Below are 12,524 nucleotides of genomic sequence, written 5' to 3' on the forward strand. Positions count from 1 at the left end.
AGGAGAATAATCATTTGTGCAAGGGCATACTCGTGCAAGCATTGCACACTTGAAAAGTAGATGCGCCTGGCTTTCCAGAGTTACCTTTCTCTCCAAGGGAGATCCAGAGTCACTTCATTGTTCATTTGCTACTCTACAGCAGCCTCGAGATTTCTCCCTCAGTTTCTTTCTTTTCTACGATCATTATTCAATTCCTGGGCAGTATGAGACTACTCATTTACAAGCAGCATGGGGATGGAAGTGGCAGAGATATCTACACAGTGGCACCAGATACAAATCAGTTTTCAAACTTTCCTGCTGCGTTTGTTGCAGACTGGCATAAGAGATGCTGACTTTGAAAATGACTTGGATAGGAAGCAGAGAAATTACCGTATATACTCTAGTATAAGCCGACCCAAATATAAGCCGAGGCACCTAATTTTATCACAAAAAACTGGGAAAACTTATTGACTTGAGTATAAGCCAAGGGTGGGAAATGCAGCAGCTACAGGTCAATTTCAAAATAAAAATAGAAACCAATAAAATTACATTTATTGAGGCATCAGTAGGTTAAATGCTTTTGAATATTTACATAAAACTATAATTTAAGATAAGACTGCACAAGTTTGATTAAACCATTATTCTAACCTTCTTCATTGTAAATGTGCTTACGTAACCTTCCAATAATAATAAAGAAAATAAAATATTAAATGTAATAATAAGAGTAAATAAATCTAATAACAACAATAATAAAGGCAAATAATAAATGCAATAATAATAATTGCGTAAAATGATAAATGTTATAATAATAGAGTAAAATAATAAGTGTAATAATAATACTAATGATAATGATAATAATGATAATAACATAGTAAAATAATAAATAATCTTGACTCGAGTATAAGCCGAGGGGGACTTTTTCAGCCTAAAAAAGGTCTGAAAAACTAGGCTTATACTCGAGTATATACAGTACTTCCTGACTGGCATTTTATGGGCAGAGAACAATGTAACAGTGCAGTAGAGATATACTAAATGCAGTACATCTTGATGTTATAGGTCCTCCCAACATCTCATATGAAACCAATGTTACCCCTGAACAGTCCGCAGTTTAGGAAGAGACACAGGAAGCCCAAAATATGAAATATGTCCTGGTATCAAAGGGACCGTATTTCTAGCAGGAGGGAAAGAGCGGTGACAGCTCAGCACCACAGATAAATTCTGGCAAAAGCATACAGCAGACATTAGGGCCTTCTCAGGAGACAGGCCAAGTGAATTAAAAGTGGAGAGCTTTCTATTAATCTAGAATGCTTCTTGTAGCCTTCAAAGCTGTGCTGAAAGGCCTCTTGCGCTCATGCAGTGGCAAGGCAAAACTGCAAGCCTCATCAGGGACCAGGTCATTAGTTTAGACTTCCATTGATTTGCTGTGACTTGCTGGATTCATACCAGTAGCAAGCCTTTGTACATTGTGGAATGTCTGTTTGTACTGCTAGCCCTCCACGGCATCTCCTTTCGCCCCTCCCTGCCTCTCACCTGTGGAGCTCTCCTCGCTGGAGGGATACGTGGCCTTCCCCAGGAGCAGGTTCACCATTGTGGGAGAATTGGCGACTTTGAGCGGTGTCTCTCCCCTCCTGTTGAGCTGGTGAGGATTTCCTCCATAATGTAACAACAGTTTCACCACCTAGGCAAAAATGACAGGACTTGGTAAGCAGCATCAATCAGGTGCTTTCCCCAGTACTAGACAGGGAAGCAAAATGATCTGGAAGATTCAAGAAAGTTGTGAAACCAGCTCACCATCAGCTGGCGGTAGCTCAAAGCCTGGCCCAACCAACATTGAATTGCTACCGGGCCCAATTCAAGGTGCTGGTGTTGGCCTACAAAGCCCTAAACGGTTCCGGCCCAAAATACCTGTCCGACCGCATCTCGGCCTATGAGCCCACGATGACTTTGAGATCGTCCGGGGAGGCCCTTCTCTCGATCCCGCCTGCCTCACAGGCACGCCTGGCGGGGAAGAGGGATAGGGCCTTCTCGGTGGTGGCCCCCCGGCTGTGGAACACCCTCCCTGTGGACATCAGACTGGCACCCTCCCTTATGTCATTCCGCAAGAGACTAAAGACGTGGTTGTTTGAGAAGGCGTTTGAGTAAGTGCTGCAATAACTGGCAATGACTATTGGAACGGAACATGGATAACGAGATTTGGATTGTGATTCAACAATGAGACGTCGCGAATGATTTAGTGTAATTGTATTATCGATAGTGATGTTGTTTAATGTTGTTGTGTTATTGCTTATGGTGTAAATTGTACCTGTTTTTACATGTTGTACACCGCCGTGAGTCGCCCTAGGGCTGAGAACGGCGGTCTACAAGTGCTGTAAATAAATAAATAAATAAATAAATAAATAAATAAATGGTTCATTACTTATAAAAAAGGACCACAACCTTCAGGTGTAAGGCACTTGCGTGAAGTTGCAAAGGAAATCACTTCCTGTGGACCACTGCCACTTCCTTTAGGCAAAGTAGGCCAGATACACCACTGGTCTAACCCTTAAATGCATTGTCACCTTACTCACTTTGTCTGTCTTGTTCTCCAAAACTTAGCAGGGTACCTACACATCAGACACCTAACACAAGGACACCGTGACACATCAGAAAGGCAACAAGAGATGTGCGTTATTTATTTATTTATTTATTTACTCTATTTGTACCCTGTCTTTCTCTGCCCTGAAGGGGACTCAAGGCAGCTTTACATTTGGCAACTATTCAATGCCTTTGGACAACAAGCAGTTAGAATACACTTAAGTTAAAATTTAAATTAAAATTAAAAGCACATTAAAACATACAAAATTGCATTTACTATTAAAAGATGCCATCCTCAATCATAATCCAGGGCTGTTCCAAAGATCAACTACACATATTATTGCACTATAGATTAATCTCTAAAGGCTTGATCCCACAGCCAGGTTTTCACTACTGGGAGACATTTGAGTTCTGTTAGCCTCCCCTGTAAGTTTCCATCACTAGGAGGGCAGCAGAAGCAGAATTGTCAACAGCTGAAGAACAGTCACTGGGAGGGTTGGAAAGGGACTGTTGATGATAACTCAAGGGTTTAAAAAACAGGAAGACAATTTGGGCCCACTCTTCAAAATCAAGCCAGAACTGACCTTGTAGTGGCCATTGCTGGCCGCATCGTGCAGCGGAGTGTCGTCGTCCAAGCCCTTGGTGTTGACCTCAGCGCCAGCAGCAAGCAACTGTTTTGCAACATCATAGTAACCCCGGTTGCATGCTTCATGTAAAGCTGTCCAGCCTGCAAAGGCATAATTTTTTTGTGTCAGGAGCAAACAGAAAAACTGAAAGTTGCTCCTGGTGTGAGAGAATTGGCCGTCTGCAAGGATGTTGTCTAGGGGACACCTGGATGTTTTACCATCCTGTAGGAGACTTCTTTGATGTCCCCGCATGAGAAGCTGGAGCTGACAGACAGGAGCACACCCTGCTCCCCGATTTCGAACAGCTGACTTTTTGGTCAGCAATCCTGCCAGCCCAAGGGTTTAACCCACTGTGTCACTGAAGGCTCCTAAAGGTATACATGAAACACAGAGATGACACAGATGCGTACTTCGTATCCATAAGCACACCAAGATTCCAGTAGATGTTAGCTTCGGACCTCAGAGGTTTGTCTCTAGTCTGATGAGATTACTGATGCAGACTCCTTGACTCCCCGAATCAAGGCAATAGTTGGGCTATTAAATCTTCTAATGACAACATCCACTTAACAGAAAGGTGATAATGCAGGACTAACTAGCTGTCAAAAATTTTCCTGAGCTGGATCATTGCTTACCAAATGGCCTAACTATGAGCTGCCTGTGTGCTCCCCTGAAGCATCTAATCTGGATCAAGCTGACAAACTTAATCAGGTGGGCTCTAATGCTATTTCTGTGAATGCCAAGCCAAGCAGCAACACTGACCCCTTTGTCTCCAGCTTGGTTACCTGCAAAGTCCTTCACATTGACATCCGCACCCTCGATAATGAGTTCCTTGATGCGCCGGGCATCCCCGCGGATGGCTGCCCGGTGCAGCCGGGTTTCCCCACGCTCATTCCGCTTGTTCACTTTATCTTTGGTTTTGGAGGCAGAGTTAGGAGTTCCCTTCTGACACACGGTAGACTGAGAGGGATGCTTTGGTGTTGTATCTACTGCTAGGAAGAAGGAAGGAAGGAAGGAAGGAAGGATAGAAACACATTATTATGAAGGAGGAGTTCTGTTCAAACCCCAAGTCCCAAAGCCTTTAGAGGGAGCTGTTGCAACGTGGTTTCAATCCAGCCTCCAAAATGAGGCAATGGCTTCGGGGAGCACAGGGGGTGGGGAGGGAGTTAATCTTCTGAGGCAGAGGAATGCCTTTGCACGCACAATGGAGACATTAATGGAAGGCTGCGATTAAGCAAAGGCTGCAGAAAGCAGCTGGGGCTGCTCTCTAGAAAGGAGGCGCCTCAGATCCAAGGGGAGGGAGTCGAGTCTCCATTCAAAGCCACAAACCTGGGAGGGCCTGCGGCACACCCGGCTGGCCTTTGCAGTGGTAAAGCTCTACATTAAATGCCACGCACCTGGACTGTTTGCCGACTCCTCCGCTGTCATCTGCATAAGGAGGGCAACCTGCTGGCGCTCAGACAGTGGGTAACCGGCCCGGATCCCTGACAGCCCCATGCCAAAGAGCAGGCTGGGCTTCCGCGTGGCAGGCTCTTTTTTGATCCTTTTCCGTTCAGGACCCTGCTTTTCTGTGGGGACCAAGAGATAGAACAACATGGATTCACCTCTGCTGCTGAAAAGCACTCTTTTTCAGCATCTTTAGTAACACAGGCTTCTCCACAGGGTTCGTTCGACCTTGCCTTTCAGTCTATTGGAAAACAGCTTTTGAACTATACCTTACTTCTGCAGAATAAAACTTTCAGCACCCTGTGCAGTAAGTTTTGGGACTTAGAAATACATATTTCATTCCTTTTCCACTGTTAGAAACATTGTCCAAGACATCTCACAAGCACATAAACACAATGTACATTTTAACCAAACCTGAACACGAATAAAATATCAAAACTCGCAAATGAGAAATGCTTTTATCAGGACCAGGCAGAATACCATGGAAACACGCCTGATTTGTGATCAGATGAAGAGGTAGGGCACAACAAAAGACAAGAAAAAGCCCCAACATAAAGGCTGGGCAGTGAGGCCTTGGCCTCTACTGTTAGACCCAGTGCCTTCTGCAGATTATTTGAGCAAAAGCCAGGAAAAGCCTGTAAGCAAGTTCCCTTCTCCAACGCTTTGGGAAAATATGGGTCGACTGTGTACAATGAGACGGTGTTGTTCCAAAACTGGGAAGTGTGTGTGTCTCCATCCCAGTTGCAAGGGATGTCTCCATCTCCTCTCATGGTCTATCTCCAGGAAGTTAATAAACCAGGAAGGTATACGGTCCAGTTAGTTCAGACGCTCTTGAGATAAAGAAACTGGAATAGTTATACATTGGCTCCTTGGCACACAGAGCCACAAGGCTGAACCAACAAAGGCCAACCGTTGCCCAGCTTCTCCTTCAAGAGCAAAGGGGAAGTGCTGAGTGATTCACTTTATTCTGGGGGAAAGGGCTCCCAGCACCAAAGAGCTTCTACCTTGGCCATTCAGGCCCCAAGAGAGGTATTCCCTGAGAAATATGGCTGCCCCTCTTTGGGTCTCAGAAGGCCTGTCATCCATTTCCTTCTTCTGTGGAATTAATATAGTTTGACACCACTTGAACTGCCATAGCTCAGTGCTATGGAATCCTAAGAGTTGTAGCTTTACCTGATCTTGAGCCAAATTACAACTCCTTTCCAAGCCCCTTCCTCCCTCCACTCCATGCCTTTTCCAAAGTGAGAAGTTGGAATACATTTCACAGCTTTCTCATTTCCTCCTCTCCAGAACGGTTATCTTTTTTCACTACCCTCTGAAAATTAATATGTAGCCGTTTCAGGTTTTACTCCCTTGTTCAGGTGCTAACTTGTTATAACAGATGCTCAAAATGCAAGTTAATACACGGCTGAGCTTTCTGTAGGCTTTAGTCTGTAGCGCCAACATCCAAAAAGCCTGCCAGACCAGCCAAGGACTGACACTTACTGCTTTACAGGTTTGAAAATGAACTAGAATTGTAGAATGCACAGAAGCCTTTCCAGCTGAATTTCTTTGTGTGTATTTATTTTTTTAATTTACACCCTACTTTTCTCCTAAAAGGGGACTCAAAGCAACTCATGGGAACAAAATAACCAAAACAATGTTTGTTTATACATAAATAATTACAAAACTTTCAAAGATTAAAAATACATGAAGGATACATTTGAGAAAACTGTGGCCTAACATCCTAAAAAGGCTCTAAAACTTGGTCCACTGTTATTTGCTAAAGACAAGAAGACAAACCCTGAGAGCTCCTGTTCCTATATGGAAGAACTGATGAATTAACCATTAATTCTGGAGACCAAATTATATATTGTACCATACATTGTATTACTGCTTTGCAATAGCATTAATTTAGTTGTTGATTTTGTTTGTTTTATAGATTGTATTTTATGTTAATGACTCATTCTTGATCAGATGTAGTTAAATTTTTAAAAAAGGTAAAGGTTTCCCCTTGACATTAAGTCTAGTCGTGTCCGATTCTGGGAGGTGGTGGGGTGGTGGGGTAGTGGTGTTGCTCATCTTCATTTCTAAGCTGAAGAGCCGGCATTGTCCGTAAACACCTCCAAGGTCATGTGGCCGGAATGACTGCATGGAGTGCTGATACCTTCCTGTCGAAGCAGTACCTATTGATCTATTCACATTTGCATGTTTTTGATCTGCTAGGTTGACAAAAGCTGCGGTTAACAGCAGTAGCTCACCCTGCTCCCCAAATTCAAACTGTCGACCTTTCGGTCAGCAAGTTCAGCAGCTCAGCAGTTTAGCCCACTGCACCACAACCTCTCAATCTCATTTATTAACCTACAGTAGGACAAACAACATGGATGAGGAGATAGGCACACACTGTTTTGTGTCTTGTTTTAAGAGAGGAATGCAGAATACAAATAAATATAACAACAACAACCACCACCACCCCAATACAAATCCAGATGCCAATTCTGCCCACAAATCTACTTGGGGAGCATCAGCACAGGACAGAATTACATCAGCCAAAATATTACAGGTGCTTTCTCTTGCTTATCCTCTAATGTGTATATATGCCACTCTCTGTCAACAATGCCTTTCAGCACTCTAGGCAAGGCAAACAGGTCATTCTCAGAAATTGACAAAAATCAGACATTAGAAATGGAAACACACAAAAATCAGTTGCAGGACACTTCCATCTTGGACCCCAGAACAACAGAATAAAAATATCAGAAAAAAACCACAGCAAAACTGGGATGTATCTGCATCTACAGTGGGTTGCACAGAGACAACTGTTTTCTGGTGCATTACACATGTCATAACCCCATTCAACACCCCTCCCTCTTCATGAGGGCTCTCTTGGCATTTTATCACAACACCCTTCTGGTTCCCATCCAGCATCAACTCCAGCTCAAGAAGGCTATCTTTCCTATGGCTGCCTATGACTCCTCTTTGCTTGAGGCAATCCTTTTCCTCCCACTTGTGTTTCCCAATGACCATTGCTGAAACTGAACTTGTCAACTCACTGCCATACCCACAGGTTTTGCATTTCTATAATTATTTACATACTCATTCAAGAATATATTTGTGCTCCATACATTTGATAAAGCATGCTCAGCCTATGAAATATGAAATCCTATCCTCTGTCCTTCAAACGTGATACAACATCCCTCAGCAACTTAAAAGAGCTTGACTCTGGATGGACAGAATAAGCCATAGAAATCACATATCTTGGTAGATCTTTGACAACATTCGTGATTTTATTCTCAACCATGCCAATATGTGTACAGTGTGACTCATAAATAAAAAATGATGTGTGTTTCTCTTCTGCACATCACATAAAAAGTGGCACATCATTGTTACGCAGATCCCATGGCCCACTGTTTTTCCACGGAGCTTGTCTTCTTCATACTTTATTTTTTCATTCCAAGCGGAACACAAACCTAGTCCTGACAAGCCTAAATGTGCTTTAGAAACACCAGAATATGTGAGAAGAGCCTTAGGGAGTGAAGCAGAGAAGAGGAGTCAGAGAAGCCCTCTGAGGCTGCCCCGAATGCAGTCAGATTTAACACAAACCATGATTTAAGAGTCCATGGGAGGAGGGGAAGAAAGCGCCATGCAACCACATCAAACGCCGCACTGCTCTGACGCCAGACACATTGGTGCCAACTAGTTTGGAGTGGCTTAGGAGGTGAGTGACATAAGCATTAGCTAAAGCAACTACACTCCATGCCAGAAAAGGTTTTGTCCGGCAAAAGCACTGGCCGGCTTCAGTTTTGGAAGTCACTTGGAGGAAAAGCAGACAGGCGCTCGCGCCATGGCTCCAAGAAGACGAAACGAAGGGCACATGGATACAGGCACTCAAATATGGCATTTCAGAAGTGGAGGCAACCAACAGTCTGCTCTTTTTTGAACAGAAAAAAATACAACACTCTAGCATAGGAAAGACACTCTGCAAGTTAGGAAATGCAATTATTTCAGCGACCGTGCTGACTCAACAGAAAGCCTTCTCATCTTCTGAGATTTAAGAATATACTGCTTCCATCAACCAAGGAGGCTTCCTTGTCTCCAAGGGTTTGCTAGCTTAACAAGTCTATTATCAGCCAGCAGGAGGGAACCATTTAGGATTTTTACTGAATGAGAAGACGCCAGAGCACAGCAGAAAGCCCATGGCTCCAATGAACAGGGAAACCCCTTGAACATATTTGACCAGAAGGCCAAGCAAAACACATCTAGAAAGTGGGTTGCTGTGAGTCTACTAGGCTGTATGGCTATGTTCCAGAAGCATTCTCTCCTGACGTTTCATCTGCATCTATAGTAGGCATCTTCAGAGGTTGTGAGGTCCATTGTAAACTAGGACCTCACAACCTCTGGGGAATATAGTTTCCAACAGACCTCACAACCTCTGAGGATGCCTGACATAGATACAGGCAAAATGTCAGGAGAGAATGCTTCTGGAACATGGCCATACAGCCCAGAAAACCCACAACATTCTGGCCATGAAAGTCTTCGACAATACATCTAGAATCCTGATATAACACGCTGCCTTTTAACACTTCTGCAAATTAATGAAAGAAGCCCTTTCCCATAAATTCTAATTTAGCTTCAAACTCAAGGAAAGTGAGATTCAGTATTTCCTATGGTTCCATGGTCCACAGGTATCAATGAGCTGAGATAAAGGGATGGCTTCACACTTAAGTGAAAGGATGCTATTGAATAGGCAACATTAAAAACACTTGAGTTTAATGCTATATTAAAACCTGAAATCCCAGTTGAAAAGGAACCCCAGGCACTTTTTGAAAAGTCAGTTTCAAAACAACTATAGGGTCAAAAGCTGAATGATGTAAGCAGAGTTTTAACACAAATCCCTGGGTCAAATGTTATGCTCCACCCATGCATCTCCAGTTGCCTAGTCATGGAAACAATATTCCTATCAAGCACAACATCTCTCAATATTAAAAAATCAGTGCAATCTAAAAAAAAAATGAGCCTGGGGTGGTGGTCTGTTGCTATTTATGGAAGTTTTGGGAACAGACAATAATTCACAGCCTATTAAGAAGCATATGCAGATTCTAAGGGCTATTTATAATGAAGAGTGCTCCATTATTTCAAAAACAAGAGGTCCTGTGGCACATTAAGCCTATGCTTTCATGAACCAGGCAACAGTTTTAAAGGGTCACAGAATATTTTTGTGTGCATGTGTCAGGAACGACTTGAGAAACTGCAAGTTGCTTCTGGTGTGAGAGAACTGGCCCTCTGCAAGGATGTTGTCCAGGGGACACCTGGATGTTTTACTATCCGTGGGAGGCTGCTCTCATGTTCCCGTATGAGAACCTGGAGCTGACAGATGGGAGCTCAACCTGCTCCCCGGATTCGAACTGTTGACCTTTCGGTCAGCAGTCCTGCTGACACAAGGGTTCAATCCATTGCGCCACCGGGGGCGGCGGGGGGGTCCACAGAATTGAAGGACAAGAGGGAAACTTTGGTTACTCGATGCCATATGAGTTGTCCACAATCCTGCAACAATCCCTAAAGAAGCGTTTCTCAAGCTGGGGGTCGGGACCCCTGGGGGGGGGGGAGTTGCGAGAGGGTGTCAGAGGGGTCGCCAAATAACACCAGAAAACACAGTATTTTCTGTTGGTCATGGGGATTCTGTGTGGGAAGTTTGGCCCAAGTCTATTGTTGGTGGGATTCAGAAGGCTCTTTGATTATAGGTCAACTATAATCAGCAACTACAACTCCCAAATGTAAAGGTCTATTTTCCCTAAACTCGTTTTGGGTATTTGTGCCAAATTTGGTCCAATGAATGAAAATACATCTTGTATATCAGATATTTACATGACGAGTCGTAACAATAGTAAAATGACAGTTGTGAAGTAGCAACGAAAATAATTTTATGATTGGGGGTCACCACAACATGAGGGACTGTATTAAGGGGTCCTGGCATTAGGAAGGTTGAGAAACACTAAAGTATTCAGAGAGCCTTCTTTTCATCAACCAAGGAGCCTTCCTTTGCCTTTCCCTGGCTGCACAGCATTATCATCTCAGCTCTAGAAGCACGTGATTTCCCCACAATGGAATGCCATCCAGATCACTGCCAACAAGCAAATAACCACACATTTGCCAGGCAAAAAGAACCACATAAAACACACACACATGTCCCAGCTTCAACTGTGTTGCTTAAGAACTACAGGAAGAGGGGAAAGAAGTAACATTCTCTAACCAGACTTACCAAGTAATTTCTCCTCATTCATCTTAACCATAATCCTCTAACCAAAGCTCTTTCACTGACAATGACGTGGAGCTGATTACCAAAAATCTATTTACAGTAGACTCCCAGTTAGCCCATAGATTATATATATATACCTCCTCTATCCTGTGTTCCTATTTATCTGACATTACCCAATTCTGTCATATACTTAAAGCCTCGCAGGCTCTAAAATGTGTCAGTCAGCTATGTGTTGCTTCCTTACCTTGCAACTCCTTTCCTGAGACTGTACATAGTCACTCTTTACGGGACATGTTTCTTGTATTTCGGGACAGGCAAAGATTTCTGCTTTAGCAAAGCAAGGGTTCCTTTTCTTAATGCCCCCTTCCTTTTTGCATATATGGCTGCAACAATAGCTGAGAGAATCAGGTAACAACTTCCTGTTTATATCCGTTTGCTTTGATGTCCTAAAAACGCACTGCTCTTTGCATCAAAAGCCCTCCAGTTCCAGACAAGCACCTTTTCCAGTTGGGGCTTTGCACACAGCAGGCCATTTAATGACCATTTACAGGCATAACAACATTCAGCCAAAGTCAAAAGGACCACCTCGGCGCAAGCAGTTGCTGAAGGCCAAAATGACTGGAGGCTTCATTTGGGCTGGTATTTATTAGGGTGTCCCACGCCTGCATTTAGCACAAGGGCTATCTCTGAAGTCATGGAGGAAATAATGGATGCCATCTTGTAAGCATTGCTGGACTTGTCACAGTGTGCCACAAAGGGTTCCTGAACATCTAATGCAGGCATCCTCAAACTGCAGCCCTCCAGCTGTTTGGGCCTTCAACTCCCAGAAGCCCTAGCCAGATGGTTCAATGGTCAGGATTTCTGCAAGTTGGATGTCCAAACACCTGGAGCATTTTAGTTGCTACTTCATAACTGTAATTTTGCTACTGTTATGAATCTAAATGTAAATATCTGATCTGCAGGATGTATTTTCATTCACTGGACCAAATTTGGCACAAATACCCAAAACGGTCAAATTTGAATACTAGTGGGGTTGGAGGTTGATTTTGTCATTTGGGAGGTTGCTAGGATTTATAGTTCACCTACAATCAAAGAGCATTCTGAACTCCACCAATGATGGAATTGAACCAGACTTGGCACACAAAACTCCCATGACCAACAGAAAATACTGCAAGGGTTTGGTGGGCAATGACCTTGAGTTTTGGAGTTGTAGTTCACCTACATCCAGAGAGCACTGTGGACTGAAACAATGATGGATCTGGACCAAACTTGGCATGAATAATCAATATGCCCAAATGTGAACAATGGTGGAGTTTGGGGAAAATAGAGTTTGATGTTTGAGAGTTGTAGTTGCTGGGATTTATAGTTTCTGAACCCCACCAACAATAGACTGGGCCAAACTTCCCACAGAGAATCCCCATGACCAACAGAAAATATTGTGTTTTCTGCTGGTCTTTGGCGACCCCTCTGGCACCCATTCGCGACTCCCCCCCAGGGATCCCGATTCCCAGGTTGAGAAACGCTGGGCTAGATAGACCACCTCTCAAATGACACAAAACCTCAGACCCTCTGATTCAAGAAGTGAGGCATCTTCCACACAACGAACCAGAAGGTTAATAAGCGCTGAAGGGCTGTTCTCTGTGTATTCTTGCAAAAATGAGCCTATAATT

General features: G+C 43.6%; 1 protein-coding gene across 3 annotated transcripts in view; it reads right to left on the reverse strand.

Annotated features, from left to right (window-relative positions):
• Nucleotides 1-12,524, reverse strand: part of ANKRD11 (ankyrin repeat domain containing 11) — a 167,185-nt gene that overhangs the window by 22,313 nt on the left and 132,348 nt on the right. For 2 of the 3 annotated variants that reach the window (XM_067471067.1, XM_060788250.2), the window contains 4 exons: nt 4,574-4,744; nt 3,962-4,168; nt 3,138-3,280; nt 1,510-1,657 (listed from right to left, as the gene is read on the reverse strand). In XM_067471067.1, the coding sequence (XP_067327168.1) occupies nt 1,510-1,657; nt 3,138-3,280; nt 3,962-4,168; nt 4,574-4,744 (669 nt within the window). The remainder of the gene's footprint in view (nt 1-1,509; nt 1,658-3,137; nt 3,281-3,961; nt 4,169-4,573; nt 4,745-12,524) is intronic. The other variant, XM_060788252.2, reaches the window with a different exon arrangement.

Source organism: Anolis sagrei, chromosome 8, assembly GCF_037176765.1.
Source record: "Anolis sagrei isolate rAnoSag1 chromosome 8, rAnoSag1.mat, whole genome shotgun sequence".
NCBI classification, from domain to species: domain Eukaryota; kingdom Metazoa; phylum Chordata; class Lepidosauria; order Squamata; family Dactyloidae; genus Anolis; species Anolis sagrei.